This window comes from Myxocyprinus asiaticus, chromosome 8, assembly GCF_019703515.2.
Source record: "Myxocyprinus asiaticus isolate MX2 ecotype Aquarium Trade chromosome 8, UBuf_Myxa_2, whole genome shotgun sequence".
Classification (NCBI taxonomy): domain Eukaryota; kingdom Metazoa; phylum Chordata; class Actinopteri; order Cypriniformes; family Catostomidae; genus Myxocyprinus; species Myxocyprinus asiaticus.
The window spans coordinates 9,661,594-9,685,727 of record NC_059351.1 but is presented as its reverse complement, the minus strand read 5'-3'; the positions used below and the strand labels follow the sequence as shown (position 1 = coordinate 9,685,727).

Below are 24,134 nucleotides of genomic sequence, written 5' to 3'. Positions count from 1 at the left end.
AAATTAATATTAATTTGCCAGATGGGAAATGTGAGTGAGTATGTTGGGAGGGCACTGAATATTTAGTGTGTTTCCTAAAAACAATATGTACTCACATGAAGACAGATGCACTCTCCTTAAATTTGCACATTTGATAATGGAAAAAGAAGCCACACAAACTGGGAGCATCACTGTATGTGCAAGTATTTTCATATTGTTGAATCAAAGATGAATCGATCATTGAAAAAGGCATTTGATCTGAAAAACTGGTTAGCAGTGTAGGCAGTATGTCACCCTGCATATATACTGCATGAGACTGTGAGTCGAGCTCCCACACCAATTGAGATTACATCTAACTATATACAGTATATGTATATATAGTATATATACAGTATATACATCTGTGATCAGGTGGCTAATTCACCATGGGTTCCCCTCGCAAATTTCTTATGGGTTTTTATAATGGGGGTTTTCCATTTATGAGTAAAATAAGGTTATAAACTATACTTATAAATACTTGGACGTTTTGTTCGACAACATAAATTACACACAGTCATACCTCAAATGTGAACTTTGAAGCCGCTGTGTTTAATAAAAATGTATGTCGTTAACGAGTTGCTAAATAAGGACTACAAATACCACAAGCATGTGAGAGAAATTACCTGACCAAATGGAAAACCGTATTAGAGCTTATCTAGCAACTTGTTAGCTACAACAACAACAACAACAAAAACTACAATAAAAAAAAATAAATAAATAAAAAACACTGCAGCTTCAAAATTCACGTTCAAACGTGAAACGTCATCTTCAAGTAATGTTTACCACAGACCTTATATTACTCAAAAATCCAAAACCTCCATTATAAAAATCCAAAGTAAAATCTTGAGGGAACCATGACTTCAAAATGCTAATTCTCGTCCAGGTTTTTGGGCTACAACATGTACCAAGACACACCAACCATGATTTGATTACTGTAAAATATTATTCTGAGACAGTCAGACAAACAAACAAACAAACAAACAAGCATGCAAACAAAAAAAAAACACAAGAGTGAGATAAGCTTAAATCCTTTTACATGATGACACTGTCAGGTTACTGTTTTATTTTATTTTATTTTATTTTATTTTATTTTATTCGCATCGGACATTTTAAAAGTAGCAACTTTTAATTTGTACTTCCTTGAACAGGAACTGATTTCATCAAGCCTGCAAGAACATCCTGCAGAGTCTGTAGGAAGTGTAGAGAGCTCCATATACATCTTTTAATATGTTTGTTGTCTATTGACGTAAGTGCGGTTCTGTTCTTCCCACCGAAATATTCGTGCGTCTTTTCGGAATTGGTGGGTTCTGGCGGTGTCTTTGGGTTCAGGAGCGCATTTTATGGCCCTAAGGAGATGTCTGCAGAGGAGGCGGATAAAACCAACACTACTGATGCGAGCGCCGGAGATGAGGAGGAGGAATGGCTGTACGGGGGTCAGTGAGCGCTAAATCTACTTTACACAACAAGTGTGGTAATTAAAGTGCATCAGGATGCTGAGATGGATAATAAGTTCATTGGTGAGGGCCTTTAGACTGCAGTGTTTTATTATGCCTGTCACTTTACCGGTGGTTTAAGATTCATGGCAGTGCTTTAAGAAGTATTTGTCTTGACGAGAGCACTGAAATAGAATTTTTTCGTTCTATTTGAGATTCGATTTGATACAGTTCGTGATTCTATTCGATCCTGTTTGATAATACTATTCTTCACTGCCTTCAGAATAATACGGGGGGGTAGATGCTATTCTTTGCAACTTTTAAAACGTTTTATGTGCATTTATTAGTCATACTGTGTGGTGTGTGTATAGGTAGGCAAGTATATACAAATTTGGTACTTTGAACCAATATATGTCAAAGGAATATTTCACCCAAAAATGAAAATTTTCTCATTTACTCACCCTCATGCCATCCCGAATATGTATGACTTTCTTCTGTTGAACACAAAGTTTTTTTTAGAAGAATAGTTCAGCTCTTTAGGTCCACACAATGCAAGTCAACGGGGTCCAAAACTTTTAAGCTCAAAAATCATACAAAGGTAGCATAAATGTAATTCATACAACTTCAGTGGTTTAATCCATGTCTTCAGAAGTGATATGATAGGTGTGGGTCAGAAACAGATCAATACCTTTTTACTTGAAATGTCCACTTTCACTTCCTCATTTGTCATCTTTTATTTTTGGCGATTCGCATTCTCCATGCATATCGTTACCGCTGGCAGGGAGAAGAATTTATAGTAAAAAAAAAAAAAAGGGCTTAAATATTCATCTTGATTCTCACCCACACGTATCATATAGCTTCTGAAGATGAATGGCTTTAACTTCTGGAATTGTATGGATTACTTTTATGCTGCCTTTATGTGCTTTTTTTTTAACTTCAAAGTTTTGGACCCTGTTGATTTGCATTGAATGGACCAACAGGACTGAGATATTCTTCAAAAAATCTTCATCTGTTCGTCAGCAGAAGAAAGAAAGTCATGTACATCTGGGATGGCATAAGGGTGAGTAAATGATGAGAGAATTTTCATTTTTGTGTGAACTATCCCTTTAAGGGTCTAGAAGGTCAGTAACCAGTTTGTAACTCATTCAGAATCTTTCTTACAGAGGAGGGTGAAAGTAAGGACACTGAAGAAGAGGAGGCCAAACTGACAGCAGCGATCAGGTGAAAGATGGTTTGAAGTTGCTCTGTCTCTATGTGAGATGACGTGAAGTGATGAATGAAGAAAAAGACATTTGTTTATACTTATTTGTATAAGATTTCTTTCCTGTAGTTCAGATAGTTTTCTAGAAATAAGCTAGCATCTTTTCAATGAGAAACTCTGTTGGTCAGGGCTTTTCAACGACTGTCTTCTGGGGACCAGATTGTCTGGATGAATACTAATTATTATGTAATGATAGCACAGTGTTAGCACTTTTATTGTAAGTAACATGAACACAGAGTCATACACATGTGCTGACGCATGTATGCACTGCTGTGGCTTTTGTTTTGTGTGAATTTATTTTGTGTCAAATCTGAAGATTTGTCCAAGTTGACCTAAATGAAATGCTGTAATTGACACTGTTCAGTATTGGTTCATTGTGGCAGCTGTAATTGTAATCTTGATTATTCGATTCATTGTGCAGCCCTAGGGCTTCCCTGTAATCAACTGCTTTTGATTTTCCTCTTCATTATAATGCTGATCCATCTATATTTGCAGTGCACCCCCTGCCCATCCTGTTACAGAAGAGGCCCCCGCTACTGAAAATGAAGAGGACAGTCAGTTAACAAGCAAGACCAATGTAAGCAAACTCTTTCACTTATGTCAGCGCTCTTAGGACACAATGAAGCTCGAGTCGCCATTGGCTGGTACATTTTTTATTTTACTCGCCAGACTTTTTACATGGAATGCATGAACAATGCAACTGGAAAAAAAAAAAAAATATATATATATATATATATATATATATATATATATATATATATATATATATATACATATATTAAACAAAATGTACTTTATCTGTCTGAATTATTCTTTATGGTTGCATATGGTTTTAATCTACCATTTCTTAGCAAATGGCTTCTTGCCAATTGACTTCAGCCACATCTCCACAGCTGATGACGGGTCATAACTGCTGAAGCTCTGGGCCTTCTGTTGAAATGAGGATCAGGTCTGAAAGGCGTGAAGATGCAAGACTGCTGCGGATATCTGATTTTATTCTCTTTTGGGCACTGAAGGCTCTTTCGCAGTTGGCAGAGCTGATTGGCAGAACAAGAAGAATCTGAAAAAGATGAAGAATGTTTTGCATCTCATCTCTGTAGGCTTGCTTCAACAGCAGTGTCTGGTACAGGTCCAGGTCATTTTTTTTCTGCAGCAGAATTAGTGGCTTCATCTGAGTGAAACTCAATTCCTCCTTTGTGATATAATATGCTGTATTCATTTTCACAGAAAGCTCACATCTCTCTGCGCTGCCATTCTTTTTATTTTGAGTTTGAAACCCTTTTGCGATCGCAGATTCCTCAGGATGTTTGCTTGAAGCCATTACACTCTCATGGCACGCTGCATGTCGATTGCTGATTGAGTGCGCTGTGAGATTTTCACGTTTGAAACTGCGCGACCCTGATACAAAGTCTGTTTTACCGGCTAAGATAGGTTTTCTACTGCAGTACCTGCATATCATCACATCTTCCATCTCATCATAATAAAGCCAATCAAAGTCCAACTGCCAATGAGTCTGGAACTTTCGCTTTTCCATGACACTTTTTGATTCAGAATGCACAATCTTTCCCGCCACATTTGATGTGCTTGGCTGGGGTTCGCCGGCGCATTCACCGTCTTCTGTCTGCACGGAACTGGTCTCTTTAATTTTCGTTGTGGTTGAAAAACCATGGCACAATAAAGAAAGAACCATTTTGCTCAAGCGCGTCCATTCTCTTTACATGGCATGTGTAAGCCTCTCTCTTTTTCTCACTTTGAGTGCGCGTATGTGAGAGAAAGCGATAGAGGGCGCTCTCAGCCAAGCGACGGTGCGTAAAGCGGACTGAGCAGGCATTGAAATGATATCTGCGCTAAACTTATTCTTTGCCTCTAACTTAATCACAGGTGAGTGAAATCGGACACTTTACTAGCCATTGGCTAATTAAAGACATTTTTTAGTCGCCTAGCGTGAAATTTGGTCGCATATGCGAGTGATTTACTCGCATTGTAGAGGGTTGTTTGTTGACATAAGCAGTCATTTTAGTGTTTAAACTTAAGAGAAATATTTGAAGGAGATGTATTTAAATACAGTACGTGGTTAATAGAGACGATTTGCTGTCATGATAAATCAATTTAATAGATTTAACATGCTCTTTTAGTACATTTGAATTGAGAAGCAAGTTACATTAGACTGCACTGTATGTCAGTTTTTCTACGGCAAAAGTTGCAGATATGTGTGTTGAGTTTTTAATAACGGATTGACAGTATCAAACAAGTATTTTGCTTAAATTTTTCATTGAAGCCACATTTTGCTAATCGCAGCAAAAGACCCTCTGCACAAACATAGTGTAAAATGCCCTGCTCAAAGGCCTAATGACAGTAAACAAGGATCAGCCTATGATCTCAGAACTCCTCCACACTTAAAGCGATAGTTCACCCAAAAAGGACACATTTTCATCATTTACTCTCCCCCATGCCATCCCAGATATGTTTGACTTTCTTTCATCTGCTGAACACAAACAAAGGTTTTTAGAAGAATACCTCAGCTCTGTTGGTCCGTACAATACAAGTGAATGTTGACCAGAACATTAAAGGCCCAAAAACACATAAAGGCAGCATAAAAGAAATCCACATGACTCCAGTGGTTTAATCCATGTCTTCTGAAGAAATATGTTAGGCGTAGGAGATCAACATTTAAGTCTTTTTTTTACTGACCCACACCTATCATATTGCTGCTGAAGACATTGATTTAACCACTGGAGTCATATGGGTTACTTTTATGCTGCCTTTATGTACTTTTTGGCGCTTGAAATTTCTGGTCACCATTCACTTGCATTGTGAGGACTAACATATCTCATATATTTTTCTAAAAACCTTCACTTGTGTTCAGCAGAAGAAAGAAAGTCATACATATCTGGGATGGCATGAGGGTGCATAAATGGTCAGAGAATTGTCATTATTTTGGATGAACTATCCCTTTAATCCTACTTGAGAATACACTTGTAAACTTTATTGTTTAGCAGCCAAGATCACTGAATATTGAGCTATTCCCATGTGTCACCTGAAACTAACTATAAACTAAGAAGCATCTCAGCGTAATGAATTTGTAGCTGTGTTTTCTGCTTGTAGCTAAATGTGCAAATTATAGATAAATGTTACAGATGTGCTGGTGTAAGTTGATGAATAAGATGCCAGTTATTGTCATTCTTTCAAAGTACATAAATATGAATAATTTTTGTTTCTTAGGATGAAGCACCCGGTGATGATGAAGATAGTGAGAGTGATAGTGATGATGACGATGATGACGTCCGCGTCACCATTGGAGACATTAAAACAGGAGCACCGCAGTACACGTAAGCATACAGTGATTTATGGACTAAACCCTGAAAGCTGACATTCCCCTGTTTGTTTGAGCAGCCCGTCCAGTCAGAGAAAAAAACTCTGCTAATGGTGGAGTTCAGGGAGGGACTATCTGTTTGTACAGCCAATAAAAGACGGGGAGTTTAATGGAATCTGTTTGAAAAAGTTATTATTTTTGCAATAACTTTGATGGTGTCACAGAAATTACACACCTAAACTTGAAGATTGTAAGGTTCACATTGAGTGTCTGATAAAACAATTGTTGCGTTTCATGTTGACAACCAATGTGTGTAAATTCCTCTAAGAGACGGTTTTTTACATTTCTCTTACTTTGTTGACATGTTACAGGGGTCATGTCATGCATCTTTTTTTTTACTTTATTATTTTCCTTGAAGTTCACTTATAATTAGGGCTGGGCGATAGGACGATGTAATCGGTTATCGACGATATCTTACAAATATGATAATGCCCATTGTGACACTCATTGACAGACGATGATCAACAATATAGGGAAATGGCAAAACCATGGATCTGGGAAGTTATATATTAAACAGTATAGTTATTATAATATAGTATATATAGTTATATATTAAACAGTAGCCCAGGGTGTGAAACTAGAACCCACCACCGCCAAATGCGACAATGCTGAATCCAGTTTGCAAGCTTCTCATCCAAATGTAGGAATTTCACGCGTGGGTAATTTTGCTCATCTACCCGCAACAGGCGGGCGACCTGTAAGACGTCTCGGAGTGACACATGACAAGAAATGCTGTTAGACATAAAGACACGCGCTTGAAGAAACACACTTTATTATATTTTTAAGAACAGACAAAAGAAAAGTCGTCAATGCTTGTGTTTGATTCGCTGTTTGCTCAGAGGCGTGCAGCGTGAGCTTGTCTCGTGGAACAGGCGCATGTAAAGAGTTTTCACTCTTATTCTCTGTTTCATTCGTCTGAAAACTGGTTGCAAGAATAATGTCATCTATGAGAATGCTGCAAATGATCTCGATCATCTCAGGAGGTGCTGTGAGTTTAGTTTGCTTTATTTCCATGGAGCAGTTCGTGGGTAACATGCATTGTGAATTCAGCTCTGCAGGTTCAGTAATATATGTCTTTGTATTAAAGAAACAAAGACGAAAGTGATTAAATCATAAAGTAATACAAGACACGTTCACCTTGAACCTAAAATTGAGTTCTATTTTATTTTCATTAGGCAACATTAACTGTTGTACCAAAACGCAATACAAACACAAATTCAATAAGAACATTTTTGGTAGCATTATTTTGGGAACACAAGGGAATTTATTAGGCTTATTTATTATGATTATTATTACAACCCCAATTCTGAAAAAGTTGGGACAGTATGAAAAATGCTAATAAAAACAAAAAGGAGTGATTTGTAAATTATATTTACCCTTTGCTATATTGAAAGCACTACAACTACACATTATGATGTTTTACCTTGTGAATTTAATTGTTTTTTGAAAATGTACAGTCATTTCAAATCAGACGATTGCAACACACTCCAAAAAAGTTTGGACAGTCGAGTGTTTACCACTGTGAATCATCACCATTTCTTCTAATAATACTTTAGCATTTGGGCACTGAAGACTTAAGTTTGTTAAGTTTAGAAAGTGGAATTTTCCCCCAATCATCCATTATGCAGGTCTTAAGCTGGACAATTGTACAGGGTCTTCGTTGCCGTATTGTGCGCTTCATAATGCACCACACATTCTCAATTGGAGATGGTCAGGACTGCAGGCAGGCCAATCTAGCACCCACACTCTCTGCTTATTCGGCCAGTATGTGGTTTGAAGTTGTCCAGCTGGAAAATGCAGGGACCTCCCTGGAAAAGACGGTGCTGGATGGCAGTATATGCTGCTCCAAAATTTGTACATATCTGTCTGCATTAATGGTGCCCTCACAGATGTGCAAGTTACCGATTCCATGGGCACTGACACATCTCTGGCCCATACAGACACTGGCTTTTGGACCTGATGCTGATAACAGCTTGGATGGTCCTTTTCCTTTTTGGCCCGTAGAACACGATGGCTGTGTGGTCTGAAGTGGACTCTTCAGACAAAAAAACACAGTTCCACTGTTCTGCTTTCCATCTAAGATGAGACCGAGCCCAGAGAAGTCGGCAGCGCTTCTGGACAGTGTTGATGTAGGGCTTCTGCTTTGCATAGTAAAGTCTTAACTTGCATCTATGGATGCAGCAGCCAATGGTGTTGACTAACAAAGGTTTACTAAAGTAATCCAAGCCCATGTTCATGATATCCCTCACAGATTAATAATGTTTTTTAAGACAGTGATGTCTGAGGGATCAGAGATCACGCACATTCAGAAGTGGTTTTCGTCTTGCCCTTCACGCACTGAGATTTGACCAGATTCCTTGAATCTTTTAACTATATTGTGCACTGTAGAGGGTGAAATGCCCAAAATCCTTCCAATTTGTCTTTGGGGAACATTGTTCTCAAAGTGCTGGATTATTTGCTGAAGCATCTGTTGGCAAATTGACAAGTCTTGAATGATCCTTGCTCTTGAAGGACTAGGCTGTTTTTGGAGGCTCCTTATATACTTTGCATGATTGCCTCACCTGTTTAACATCTCCTGTTTCACATTGCCTTGTTATTTTAACTCGTCAAATTGTTATTAGTCTTCATTTGCCCCTGTCTCAACTTTTTGGGAGTTGCAATCATCTGATTTGAAATTAATGTACATAAAAAAAAAATGTTTAAAAATGAAATTCACAAGGAAAAACATCAAATAATGTATAGTTGTAGTGCTTTCATTATAGCAAAGGGTGAATATAATTTACAAATCACTCCTTTTTGTTTTTATTAGCATTTTTCATACTCTCCCAACTTTTTTGGAATTGGGGTTGTATTATCTTAAAATGTATAATTGTCTTTTTCTTAATTTTTAGGCTATTAGTAATTTTCCACCTGTTCACGTTGACGGATGCTTCCCTGATGGCAAATGGGGCCATTGGAGATGGTAAATGTTTGAATTTGGGGAGGTGGTTATATAAGATTTTTTGATCTCTTTTTTAATTGCTTTTTAGTTTCTTTAAAGTGCATTTTGAATTTAGAAATGTCTTTTTGTTTAAGTTTTTCATGAATTAATTAAATTTAAGCAAAATCAGCAAAGCCAAAATATTCACCGACCCTCGGCAGGTGGGTTGACAATGTAATCGGATATCACAATATTTTTAAGGCGATTGTCGATCAAATATTTTTTACATATTGCCCAGCCGTATTTATAATGTTGTTAAAGGTTTTTGCACGTAATGTATTATGTAGTATGACATAACTGTTTCCACCCTGTCTCTGGCCCTCTGTCTGAAACGCTCAGTTTCTATGTACTAACCCTTGAAGACTTCAACATACATGCCCACTGTGTTGATTGGGTAACATCTATGCAGCGCAAACACCCCAGCCATTACACTCGTGGAACTATTTTTTCCAAGAATGAACATTCATAAAGATCTTAAAGTTCTAAAAATGTCCCTATTTATACCAAGTACGCAATCACAGTACTACAGTTGCTCCGACTAATATATAACAATCGAAACCTGAACGAAGACGGCACCCTGTTGCTCCCGAATAATTATATTGTTAGGCATACACGATTCGGTGATAGAATAATGCTATATAAAGCTGACAACAGTGATAAGAGTCCAGTCTAACACAAGCTGTCAATGTAAAGGGTTAAGAAATCTATATCTAGTTGTAGATAGAGTTATAAGGAGATGGTTGTCCTCCTCTGTTCTGCCACCTCAATATGCTTCCCATGTAGGTAAATACAGAATGTTCACCTGATGGGGGAGTCCCTTATGATCATTTAGCTAGTCGACCAGGAAGGGATGCCCCTCGACTGTTTCGCAGCTAAAAAAATGGCACATCGGGCATCCTGATGGGTTCATATCGGCCAAAACACTGGACGTCCCGGCTAATATGAGCCCAGTGAGAGAGCTGGCAAGCTTACTAGCGTTTACTACACAGCTGTCTTTCGTTGCAATCTGCACTGTGTTCGTTTTACATGAAATAATTTAATCTCAAGTATTTCTTGAGCAATTATGTATGGTAACCATGTAATAAGCACGATCCGCTCTGCTTTGGAGTCCTAATCATGGTTTATTTAGCGATTTAAAAACAGTTGACTATACAATTCCTTACAAATGAACAAACACAGATTAAATTTGTTGCTTATCGGTATTACTGTCATGTCCAATATATCTGGTACTGCTCCATCTTTCAATATAAAGTTTATGTGCAAAGCCATAATTGTTCTCAAAAGAATTCAGCAAACATTTTGATGCTTTTAGGATCTTCGTTTAAATAAATTTAAGACTCTTATTCCTACTGTGATGTCACAATGTAGCCGATTTCAAAATGAGTTCTTTTTGCAGAGTGAAAAACAATAAATGCTCTTTTTGTACTGGTTGGGGAAGTTTTGAGTTCTGAAACTTACAGTATGTTTTTATACACTCACTGGCCACTTTATTAGGTAAACCTGCACATCTACTCATTCATGCGATTATCTAATCAGCCAATCGTGTAGCAGCAGTGTAATGTATAAAATCATGCAGAAACGGGTCAGGAGCTTCAGTTATGTTCACATCAACCATCAGAATGGGGAAAAATGTGATCTCAGTGATTTAGACTGTGGCATGATTGTTGGTGCCAGACGGGCTGGTTTGAGTATTTCTGTAAATGCTGATCTCCTGGGATTTTCACGCACAACAGTCTCTATAGTGTGTAGAGAATAGTGCAAAAAACAACCATTGAGTGGCAGTTCTGTGAACGAAAATGCCTTGTTGATGACAGAGGTTAACGGAGAATGGCCTGACTGGTTCGAGCTTACAGAAAGGCTACGATAACTCAGATAACACCTCTGTACAATTGTAGTGAGCAGAGTAGCATCTCAGAATGCATAACATGTCGAACCTTGAGGCGGATGGGCTATAACAGCAGAAGACCACGTCAGTTTCCACTTCTGTCAGCCAAGAACAGACAGCTGAGGCTGCAGTGGCCCTACCATTTGTGTACCTCAGCAGAAATTCAGATTTGTCAGATCAGGCGATGTTTATCCAATTGTCTACTGTCCAGTGTTGGTGGGCCTGTTCCCACTGCAGCCTCAGTTATCTGGTCTTAGCTGACAGTAGTGGTACCCAGAGGGGTCTTCTGCTGCTGCAGCCCATCCGCCTCAATGATCAACGTGCTGTACAGTCTGAAATGCTTTTCTGTATAGCACTGTTGTAACGCGTGTTTATTTGGGTAACTGTCACCTTCCTGTCAGCTTGGACCAGTCTGGCCATTCTCCTCTGACCTCTGTCATTAACAAGCCATTTTCGCCCACAGAACTCCCGCTCACTGGATGTTTTTTGTTTTTCACACCATTCTCTTTACACTAGAGACTGTTGCATGTGAAAATCCCAGGAGATCATCAGTTACAGAAGTACCAGCCCATATGACACCAACAATCATGCCACTAAAAATCACTGAGAACACATTTTCCCCCATTCTGATGGTTGATGTGAACATTAACTGAAGCTCCTATCTGCATGATTTTATACATTACACTGCTGCAACACGATTGGCTGATTAGATAATTGCATGAATAAGTAGATGTACAGGTGTACCTAATAAAGTGGCCAGTGAGTGTAGTACAATGACCTGTTATATGTCAAAATATCAAGGAAAATTTGGTTCATCATAACATGACCCCTTTAAAATTATGTGCAATATTTAACTGTAGTAATGTTGTTTTATTGTATTTCATTGTGCAGGGCATATGGAGGAACTCCGGTCAATCTGAACATAAAGACAGCTGGCAGCAGACCGTATGGAGCAGGTGCGTTTACGAGTGCTGCAGGGCTTCATTCATTCATTCTCACACACTTAAAACCACAGAACTATAGTTTGTTAGCTGCTTGTAGTTGAGCAAATGTGACACACATACTGCTGTGACGGTCTCCATGGAGCAGCCTGTAATTTGAAACTGTGCCTATGTTTGCAGCAGAGATCCTAACCATTAGTCTACAGCTACTCAGTTGTAACAAATATATTGTTTTATCTGTCCATCATGTCAGTGTCATCTTAAGGCATTCTAAAACATTAGTCAGACTACATTTGTCTATTACCTGTCTGAACAGGGTGATAGTCTACTGACATAATTTGGGTGTATGTTCCATAGGTACCAAAGTGAAGGGTGTGGACCTCGAAGCTCCAGGCAGCATCAATGGCGTTCCAGTCCTGGAAGTGGACATGGAGTCCTTTGAGGAGAAACCATGGAGAAAGCCAGGTATGTGTTAACCTATGGATATGTCTGGAAAAAGTCCTTTTTGTGGCTTTGGCATCTGGTGCTGTGTATATTCTCCTTCTGTTGTTTAGTTCTGCTTGTATGTTTACAGGTGCTGACTTGTCTGACTATTTTAACTATGGTTTTAATGAAGACACATGGAAAGCATACTGTGAAAAGCAGAAGAGGCTGCGCATGGGCCTCGACATTCTCAACATTGGGTCCACCGCTAGCAAGATCTCTGTAAGCGGTATCACCAGGGACCTGGATCATGTCTAAAAGAACACCTTTATTAACTACTTACAAGTAAAGTCTGCATTTTGATAGTTGCAGTTGTTATCATCTTTTTCATAGTTTTTCCCTTTTCTTTTCCTGTCAGGTTCAGCAGGGTCGCACAGGTAACGGCGAGAAGGAGATCACACTACCAAGTCTTGCATCTAAAACAGACTTTTCCTCTTCATCCACACTATATAAAACCGGACTGAACCCAGTTAGGTAAGTGTTCACACACACATTAACTATGTTTCCATCCAAGGGTTTTTTTGCGACAAACGGTGTAGCGCATCAAAAAGTTTACCGATATAGCTGATGGAAACGCAAATTATCACTGTGTATTATAAGTGTTGACATAATATTTTTCCGTTTAACTCTAGCGCATAAACACAAAAACATAAAATGTCGATACTTCAGATGTCACGAAAAACTGGTTTGGAAACACTTTTTGTCAACAAAATTGGCATTAATTTAAAAATATTGTGTCACATGACAGAATTTACCTCAGCCTGTGTTAATCATGATGACAAGGAATACATCCTTGAAAGCCAATTTATTGTACATGAAGCATTACTTGCACTGTTATGGATTGGTCTTAAAGGCATACCTGCACAGATCCGATGCTGCAATCACATCTGCATCATGACACTTCCAGGAGTGCCAACACAAATATCTCTCATGAACCTGTCATCGACAAGTGCACGGAGAACAAAATAATGGCCACTCTTTGTGATTAATCACTGTAGCCATCCGTTTATTTATTAAAGTTGCTTTTACACACCATTCAAAATAATAGACAGCAGTCACGAAATTAGCCCACAATACAAAAACATATCATTTCTGTGCACAAAGATGTTTTAAATTAAAAATAAGTACCCAAAACTAGGAGAAAAGCTTCAATGTGCTTTTTTGGAACACTAACATGTAGCCCAATTCTGTAAAATTATTGTTTAGTTCACGTTTGAAAAAATGCCGGCAAAATTCCCTGTATTAAATAAAATAAATTACCAAACGTAAAAAGCATTAAATTAAAAAAATAAATTACCAAACAAAAAAATTATATTGTTAGGCCTATATAATCGCCTTTTCTTTACACAAACTTAAATTAGCCTTACCGTGTTCTGTAGATGAAAAAAAGTCGGCTGAAAGACATTCTCAGAATGCTCTACACTTTTTTTCAAGACTATAAACTATAAGAATTATTTGTCCAATGCTGAGCACTTTCAGAAAACAAGCTTTTTAACATTTATTTATTTTAAATATTTACCTTGGATCGCATTAGCTGAGCTTCTTCAGAAAATGTCAATTGCATTATGATGCTAAAATTCATTTTAGATGACAATCAAGTTCAGTTGGTCGTTAAAAGTTGCTGGACAAATATGCGGGAAATAATGCAGTTGTGATGGTGATGATTTAGATTGTTCAAAATAGCCTATTGAATATCAGGAATGTATCATATATGTAAACCCTGATATTACACTGCATCAATTTTTCTTTAATAGCTGTGCACACAGCATATACACATCGATGGATGGTCCTTAAACTAAGACCGAAAGTTTCCCCCACTACTTGGTGCAGGTTGCCAGCTTGAACAGGGCCATGATGACTCACTTTCGGGTCGGAACCGGTGGCCCATTTTACAAAGACTTCGGGGGGAAAAAAATTACACAAAGGTACACAATTAGCGATATACACACATTTCTGTATGGAAACGACTTAAGGGCAGATTTCTTTCACGATAAACCAAAACTTATGCCACAAAGTGTTTTTTTTAAGCATGACGTCATCACGCACACCATTTTTATCGATAAAAGGCCATTTGAATAGAAGCAAGCACATTTTTACACATTCACTTTGTCGATAACAAAACTGCGTGAAAAGTGGATGGAAACTAGGTTATTGACAGTTTCAGAGTCTTCATGTTTGGAAATGCATGTGTAGTGTTTGTCCCGCATCTGTCATGTGGGAGAGAGGAGATTAGTAACTCATGTTTGCCTGTCTCCCCTTACTCATGCCCTCATAGGATATCCCCTCCACAGTGGGCGGGGCCTGCCACCCAAGAAATGCCCTATTATACGTAAGTGGGAGTGGTCATGGGCGTGGTTTGGCCCACAAGGCCTGAGTAGTCATTTGAATATTAAATTATATGGGTTTTTCTTGTACTGTTTCATTGAAGACCACAATTCATTTCTGTTGGTGATGTTTTAACCTGCATAACACTATGAGAAAATGCCAAGATATTATCAGCTGATATGACAACGGACACAGGAAATGGACTGTTTCTTTCTCTGCAGTGTTGTATGGCCATTAGCCTAGAATCTTATGTTGGGTTTTTTGTGTATATCATCTAGTTAGGCATGACACTTTGAGATGTGTGTATGTGTATGTATGTGACTGGCAATGAAAAAACACTTGAATGCATGTATCCTCAGATTTTGAAAGCCGCATGTTTATGTTTGCGTTTGTTGCAGGCAGGCAAGCGGGACTATAGATGTGATTGGCGGACAGACTGCCACTATTAGCAGAGTGGAGGGAAGGCGTCGCCACAATCTGGAGGGGAATAACATCCAGGTATGCATTAACACTTAGTCTCTCTCTCTTAAAGTATCTCTCTTAACCCTCCTATTGTCTTAGGGTCATTTTTGACCTGACACAGGTCAAGAAGACTGCAAAGTATTTGACACTGGAACCAAACATTTTGACTTTGTACAAAAAATAAAAAAATAAAATGTATTTTTGTATGTACAGTGCCTTGCAAAAGTATTCAGACCCCTGACCAATTCTCTCATATTACCGAATTACAAATGGTACACTGAAATTTCATTATGATTGATATTTTATTTTAAAACACTGAAACTCAAAATCAATTATTGTAAGGTGACATTGTTTTTTTGTTGGGAAATATTTTTATGAAAAATAAAAAACTGAAATATCTTGCTTGCATAAGTATTCAACCCCCACACATTAATATTTGGTCGAGCCACCTTTTGCTGCAATGACTGCTTTAAGTCTTTTGGGGTACATATGTAACAGCTTTGCACACAGTGACGAAGTGATTTTGTCCCATTCTTCTCAGCAGATTTGCTCAAGGTTGTTCAGGTTGGTTGGGTGACGCTTGTGGGCTGCAATTTTCAAATAGTGCCACAGATTCTCAATAGGATTGAGATCAGGACTTTGACTGGGCCACTGTAGGACATTTATTTCTTTGTTCTTGAGGCACTCCAATGTTGCTTTGGCCTTATGCTTGGGATCATAGTCATGCTGAAAGGTGAATTGCCTCCCAAGCTTCATTTTTTTAGCGGACTGAAGCAGGTTCTCTTGCTCTGTCTTGGTCTCATCTGACCACAAAACCTTCTCCCACATCGCTGCTGGGTCACTCACATGCTTTCTGGCAAACTCCAGACGTGCTTTCAGATGGTACTTTTTGAGTAACGGCTTCTTTCTTGCCACCCTCCGATACCATTACTCCACTCCCGGCCTCTGAACTCTGCAGCTCCTTCAAAGTGATTGTTGGCCTCTCTGTGGCTTCTCTCACAAGTCTCCTTTTTGTTAGAGTGCTGAGTTTTGAGGGACGGCCTTTTCTTGGCAGTGCCTGGGTGATGTGGTGCAGCTTCCACTTCCTGATTATTGATCCAACCATGCTCACTGGGATATTATTTTGTACCCTTTCCCTAATCAATGCATTTTTATTACTTTATCTCTAACTTCTGTGGAATGCTTTTTGGTCTTCATTTTCCTTCAGATTCACAGCCTGACCAATGATCCTTCAACAATGGGTTTTTTATCCAGAAAATGTGATTGCAGTTTTAATGATTCACAGGTGGATGCCAATGGTAAAGTAACTGTGTCCTTGTTAGGGCAGTTTCTTTCATCTGTGTAACCTGGCAGCTTCCACAGCACAGGGGTTGAATACTTATGCAAGATATTTCAGTTTTTTATGTCTTTTTTATATATTTCCCAACATAAAACCAGTGTCACTTTACAATAATTGATTTCGAGTTCCAATGTTTTAAAATAAAATATCAAACAGAATGAAATTTCATTGCACCATTTGTAATTCAGTAATATGAGATAATTGGTCAGGGGTCTGAATACTTTTGCAAGGCATTGTAATTGTTTAAGAGAAATCAAATTGTACCTTTCATTGTCTTAATGGGCCAATTTTGACCCATAGGGGAAGAACCAGTTGTGACCTTTCACCTTCTGACTTTCTGGATGTTATGTAGCTTTAAGTAGTTTCTTGTACATATATGAATCAAATTGGAACTAAAAAATATCTCACATTTTCTCAAATTTAGCCCTTAGCCCCATACTGTTCTCTAGTCTCCCCACCTGGGTACTGCTATAAATTGCATTCTTTCCTCTAAAACAGGGTTTGTGCACACACACAAGTCCACACACGCAGAAAGAGGTTTTTGAACAGGCAATATGTAGTAAACAAGTTACATTTTTATATGAAAGGCTACAATAGGGCTACATTTTTCCTATCATTATGCACATACACCACAACAAATTTTTCTGACAAAGGGACAAGGACAAAAGGAGAGTGCAGTTCCTTAAGACAATAGGAGGACTAAATGCAGGCAATATACAGTTTCTTGTGGCTTAATCATGTAACGTAACCTTTTATACTTGTAGGTGATCTCGGAGCACTCCAGCTCAGAGGCTGAACCCGCAGTAGCTAAGATGCCACCTCCATTCTTTCCTCCGGGGCCACTCCCCCCAAACATACCCCCTCCTCCGTTCCTCCCGCCTCCTGTCAGCCAAGCTCCACCACTAATCCCACCTCCACGTGAGTTTGACAACTAATTATTATAGTTTTATCACAGTACCTGTCTAAAGTTTGGATACATCAACATAAACATATTGTACATTATTGCTACTTTCCGAATATTAGAATTATAGTAAAATCCTCATATTGAAGTTTTTCCAACGTTTTTTCCATCCTTTGCCTAAAATGTCCTGCACACTTTGGGCATTCTCAGGTGCCATCTAGGATGCTTTTCCAACAGTCTTGGAGTTCTCATGTATGCTAGACATTTGTTGATTGATTTTCCATCATTATCCGGTCCAACACATTCCCTTTAAATATAGTTTAGTTTTGTAAATAAATTCTTATATTGGCACAATTGATGTTTGTTCACTAGACTAAAGTCAAGCATTTAAGTATATGCCTTTAAATAAAAGCATAAATTCAGTCAGGTGTGCCCAAACATTTGACTGGTAGTGTATCTAAAAGCAAAAGGGTTTGTACAAGATCAAAAAATCTCTGAATGTAGGAAATACAAATAGGCACTTTGTAAATCACTTTCCTATTTTCCAGATGAAAAAAAAAAACTATGCTTAGACCCGTGAACATATGGAAACATTAGTGTTGATCTCTCTCTCATTTCCACAGGGATGCCAATACCTGTTCCTCCACCCAGTAAGTTCATCTTTCTTTTCTGTGTAAAACAAAAAAGTTTAGTGCTCTTGGATATTATGCTCAATGAAAGACAAATATACTGAATGATTTATTATCTGAAGGTATTAATGTTTCCTATGTCTATCATTATTCTGCTTAACTCTCGTTTCTGTTTGTGTTGTAGATTTTCCCCCTCCCACAGGAGGACCACCTCCTTCACTTATTCCAACTATGGACATGTAGGTGTAGTCTTAAACCTCTGTCAATCCACAGTAAACATGTAGGTGGGTCTGTCAGTCTACATGGCACAATAGCTTCTTGCTCTCCTCTAGTGGCTCTGAGTAATGCTGTTATGCACCAAGAACAATATTTTTCCTAAAGCTAGCACCAAGCAAATGTTGTTTAGTTTTCACATGTCTACATTACCCCATCATGTTGGTGTGCTTATGTCCTGTCAGAAGAAAGAGAGAGTTAACCCAGTTAGTAAAGAGTTAGCTAGATATTGGTCCTTCTCTGTCCATTTTCTTAAAGGGATAGTTCACCCCAAAATGAAAATTCTCTCTTTATTTACTCACCCTCATGCCATCCCAGATGTGTATGATTTAATTTCTTCTGCAGAACACACAAATTATGATTTTCAGAAGATTATTTCAGCTCTGTAGGTCCAGACAATTCAAGTGAATTGGACGCTCCAAAAAGCACATAAAGGCATTATAAAACTCGTGTTTTAATCCATATTTTCTGAAGCAATATGATAGGTGTGGGTGAGAAACAGACCAATATTTAAATAATTTTTTGCTTGAAATTCTCCCAGCCCAGTAGGGGGCGATATGCATGAAGAATTTGAATTAACAAAAAACACAAGAGAAGAGTGTGAAAGTGATCTGTTTCTCACCCACACCAATCATATCACTTCTGAAGATATTGATTTAACCACTGGAGTTTTATGGATTACTTTTATGCTGCCTTATGTGATTTGTGGAGCTTCAACATTCTGGCACCCATTCACTTGCATTGTATGGACCAAAAGAGCTGAGAAATGCTTTATTTGTATTCAGCAGATGAAAGAAAGTCATACACATCTGGGATGGTATGAGAGTGAGTAAATGATGAGAGAATTTTCATTATTGGGTGAGCTATCTCTTTAAGAAATGCATGCACACAATCCCAGTGGTGCTTTTCCTGCAATTGGCACACTTACAGTCATTTTGGGGGAAAATTGTCTGCTAAACGACTAACTGCTAAATAGAAACTTCTGTATGTGTGCCATTCATTTTGGACGCTGTTTCTCCTGGGGTAATTACTCTAGGCAACTTGAACAACATGCATGTTATGTTTGAAGCATGTAATCTTATACATTAACATTTAAAATGTTTACAAATAATAAACATTTTATGTACACTGTGTTGTAAATCAAAACTCTACATTTACATAGTGTACTTTCTGTTTAGCAGTGGGCATCCAGGAGCATATGATGGACGTCCTGTTGGTCCATACCCTTTTCCAACAGGTAAGTGTGGGACAAAAGCCCCATTCACACTGCCAGCGACTTTGTCACTGGTTGTCGCTAAGTGACTTTGTCACTGGTTGTCGCTAGTCTCTGTTCTGTGAAGTCTGCTGTCACTTTAACGCTATTGATGGACTGCACGTCGGGCCATATCTTTAGAAAATCTGATCACAGATAAGATGTACTGCCAGTAAAACATTCTAATTTGACAAGAAATTTTTGCCTCTTTAAATGAACAGTCTACAGGGGAGAGTGTTTTTTATAACAAGCAGCAGTGAACGATGCATCATGTCATGAACAAGATTAACAATCTGTCAATATATAAATCAAACTCACTCAGAATGAGGACAGTTTCTGACACTGTTTTCCACCCTTCATTGTTTTATTATGTTTATGCATGTGGTTACAGAACAGTGAAATCCCTTCTTGCATGCACTCGACTCCAGTATGTCACATTGGCAGTCGCTCCCGAATGTCGTTCGTCATTTGCATAAAGTTCACATTTGTTGTCGCTTTCCATGCCCACATCTGGTCACCATCGCTCTCTGTCATTCATATTAGGGCTGCTCGATTATGGCAAAAATCATAATCACGATTATTTTGATCAATATTGAGATCGTGATATTTAACACGATTACTCATTGACTTTGGAAACATCATGAATTTATTGAACTTTTTTTATTTTTTAAATTGTCTTTTTAACAGTGGATTTCCTTGAACTTGAAATGTAAACTGCACTGGGTAGGGGAGGAGGCTATTGTCATATGGTAATTATTTTATGTCACGTATGGTAGTCAAATAAAAGAAAGCCTCCATAGCCAACATTTGCAGCAGGGATGCTCATATTTCTATGGAATGAGATCTGCTTTTTCATCATGTTATTGCAGCAAGATCTACCATGTACATTAAAGACTATACATTATCACAAAACTACAACAAATAATAACATTAATATGTTAATTATGGAAGAAGGTTTTCAAGTTCTTAATTATTTTAGACTAGTAATCAGTCAGTAATGAAATAACAATACAAAACATCAATGAATAGAAATAGATTAAAAATAATAGAACAAAAAATACAAATTAAGAAGATTCAGTGCTTTTTTAACAGCAGTAGTCTGTTAAATATTCAAGTAAACATTCAGAATGAAATGCAGCATAAAACTACAACTGGTATTTACTGTATGATTATAATGCATTAATACTTTTTAAAGCTACTAAAGTTATTCAGTCAAGAGCAGTGAGTGGTTTCTCGTTTTCTTGTTATGGTTGTTTGATTATTATGATGACACACTAGACGGCAGCAGGTCTATTAGCTTACATTTATACTGACAAGTTTGACATTTGAATACAAATCTGCTTTTTTCTCTGCTGTTTACGTTCACTTTAGACATCACTCTCAGTGTTTACATGAATACCTCACCAAGACGGGCATTTTGGCGGAATTTGGAAATGTATTTGACTGTTCAGGTGTGCATTAGAGAGAGCATTTTCGGAACACACGCGCATGTTGTTCAGCACACACACATACGCCACCTGTCAATCAAACAGGGCGCGGCTGTTACTAGATCGCTAGCGAATTATAAAATGACGTGCTCTGGATTATTTTCAAGACTATTAACTTTATAATAAGTGACACAGGCCATTACAAATATTGCCGGTTATTTTTTCGTTATTGACGTTTTAATCTGACTGCTTTTCCGGTCGGGCAAGGAAAAATTCTCTTTCACTTTTTTTGTCTCCGGACAAGCGTTAATGTCGAGCCCTGATTAAATATTGTATTCAACATTCTCCGAAAACAATTTTTTCTTCTGCAGTATAGCCCCTAAAGTAAATGCACATTGTTTTAATGGAGTTTTGATATTATTTTGGAAAACAAGCCAAAAAAGACTAATCAAAAATGTATTTTGTTCCAGTGTATAATGGGCTAAGACTACACTCTCTCACCTTTATGTTCACTTCTTCGATCCATCTTTAACTTTCTCTTCTTAATAGAGCTGTTTATCACCGATTTCTTCATGATAAGATACACAGAGTGAACGTGACATATATTATGATTCACTATGTTATAATCTAGCTGCAGCAAATGCACACGAGTGACGAGCGTCCATGCGCCAGAGTGTGCATCAGCCGGGGGAAGATTCAGTCTCATCCCAGAGCACTTCACGCAACTCATAGACGCGGTGCTGACCGCACAGAGAAATGCCAGTTTCTGAGTTTATTTTCATAACCCGCTTCCTTATTATTTGAACTTAAAGGATGCTTTAAAGATATAACGCCGGGGTGTTTCATTGCGAAACGGAATGCGTTTTATTTCGATTATCTTGTTTTTATAATCGTTGGAAGGCAAAATCGTAATTGAAAATAAAATTCGATTAATCGCCCAGCCCTTGCTCGTGTCTCCGAAAGTGGCTCTGCTCATTGAAATTTAATGAGATCCTGTCGCTGTGTGGCGCTGGCGGTGTGAACGGGGCTTAACTCCCAGAAACCATACATTAAGCTAAAGAACAAATTGCAGCACAAGTCACATGTACTTAAGGATACATTGCACATAAGGATCTGTTTATGTGGTTTTGTTTTCAGGTGGGTTTCCTCCACCTATACAAGGAGCTATGAACCCCTGGCCTGGTATGATGGACAATTCTAAGCAGTGGGACTATTACCCTCGGCGAGACAAGGAGAGGGATAAAGAGCGAGACAGGGACAGGCAGAGGGAGCGAGGCCACGAGAGAGATCACAGTCCCTCCTCAGTGGCATATAACAGGTGAATTAAAAGAATTATTTTAACTGTTAAATTGAGCCTCGGACATGGTGTAACACCTTCAAGATATAGAACATTGTGGCATAGTATCTCTGATTCTATTCATGTCATTCTTTTCAATAGAGCCTTAGAGTTCGACAGATTAGTTCTCAATGGTGGGTTTAAAAAACATGATTTCTGTTACCAAGACCAAAGTCGTGATAACCTTTAAATTAGTATTAATGACACTATTTCTTCTGCAGTGATGAAGAGCGATATCGTTACCGTGACTATGGAGACAGAGGGTACGAGAGGCATCGGGAGCGGGCGAGCCGTGAGAAGGAGCATCACAGAGAGAGGAGACATCGAGAGAAGGAAGAGGGGAGACACAAGTCATCACGGAGGTATTATACTCTCAGTCTCATTCACCATCACTTACACAAATACTCTAAAGTGGTGGTTGAAGTTAATAAGACCGCAGCCCTCTGTTGGTTCATGAAAGCTTATTACATGGCTACCTAGCAAACAAATGAATAAGTGGACTTGAACTAATTGCATGCGTTGAAATTCTATTAGTATGTAAGAAGAAAGATACTACAGAATCTCCAGAAACACATCTCGGGTTAGCAGAGTTCTGATGAACCTGTTGGTGTTAATTTTACGAAAACGACCATCTGGTTGCTTGTTTTCCTGCTTATTACAAGACTACTTGCCAAATAAACAAATAAATCAGAGTTTTTCCTGCATTGAAAATGTTTAGCCGCTGAAGCAAACTTTTGGACCGCTGAAGCAAATTTTATTCTATTCATCTTGCTTAGGTGCTTTATAAGGGCTAAATATGCTTCTCATTTGGCACGCGGATGTGCGCTGGGTGATTGATTACTGATATCGCGTGCGTGTCGCATGATCCACCGAGAATCTCTCATGCAAGTGATGCGCTCTTTTACTACTGTTTACTGGAGCATGCAAGTGCGTGTTCGTGTCAACCGGGCTTCTCTCGATATGCGAGCTCCGGTAACAGGATAGCGCTGAACGGATCACATGCCCGATTAAACTGGGGTTCCTTCGATATCATGCTGCATAACAACCCCCATGCGACCCATTTGAATTCTACCTGAGAATTTTCTATTTTAAAGCACTATGGAGCAATTCAACCATTTCAAATGGAAAGACAGCACTGACATTCTGAACAGCACTGACAAGGGAAAGAGAAAACACCTGCACCAGCAAATGAAAAAATACGATTTTTCATAATAAATAAATGAGAAGTCTAACATCTGTGCAGAAACATCTTGTGTCTTAACATGTAATATTACCATCATTAATCGCTCTCGCTCTGTAAATAATATAAAGCCGTCCTGCTCACTGATAGCTGTGCAAATATTTCTACTGGGGTTTCTGTACCTCAACGGGTAGAATGTGGCCATGTTTTACTGTTAAACTACATATATAATTATGACCTCTTCCTTTTCTCTCACAGCAGTAGCAGACGGCGACATGACAGCGAGGAGGGTGACAGTCATCGGCGCCACAAACACAAGAAGTCCAAGAGGAGTAAAGAGGGCAAGGAGCCCAGCGAGGAGCGTTCTGTTGACCAGGAGAACCAAGAGGCCATGGAGTAACTCATGTCCCTCCTATCTGCTCTACTTCCTTTTGATTGTCAGAGCGCTGTTTATCAACCAAATCATGCTAAATGAAACTATAAACTTGTAACTTTTTACCTTCCTTTTGTTTTCATGTTGCCATTTTTGTTTTTGTTTGTTCTGTTGTGTTTTTCCAGTGCAGTTGTACCATGTAGATGTTGATTTGTTGGATTAAAAGAGAGCATTTGTTGGTGGTCTTTGTCATATATGCTGAA

General features: G+C 38.5%; 1 protein-coding gene across 12 annotated transcripts; it reads left to right on the top strand.

Annotated features, from left to right (window-relative positions):
* Window positions 1–1,175: 1,175 nt before the first annotated feature.
* On the top strand, window positions 1,176–24,134 carry LOC127445283 (pre-mRNA 3'-end-processing factor FIP1-like). 12 transcript variants are annotated; one of them, XM_051705236.1, is made up of 19 exons: window positions 1,494–1,535; window positions 2,394–2,511; window positions 2,615–2,672; window positions 3,208–3,289; window positions 5,935–6,041; window positions 11,842–11,906; window positions 12,249–12,356; window positions 12,466–12,596; window positions 12,733–12,848; window positions 14,650–14,703; window positions 15,098–15,197; window positions 17,265–17,418; window positions 18,025–18,051; window positions 18,215–18,269; window positions 19,485–19,540; window positions 22,120–22,300; window positions 22,421–22,452; window positions 22,540–22,680; window positions 23,757–24,134. In XM_051705236.1, the coding sequence occupies exons 1-19, from the start codon at window positions 1,509–1,511 to the stop codon at window positions 23,987–23,989; spliced, it is 1,845 nt and encodes a 614-aa protein (XP_051561196.1). In that variant the 5' UTR covers window positions 1,494–1,508; the 3' UTR covers window positions 23,990–24,134. The 12 variants fall into 12 exon arrangements, with proteins under 12 accessions (XP_051561201.1, XP_051561204.1, XP_051561196.1 ...); XM_051705237.1 differs by having other exon boundaries at window positions 19,482–19,540; window positions 23,760–24,134; XM_051705235.1 differs by having other exon boundaries at window positions 19,482–19,540.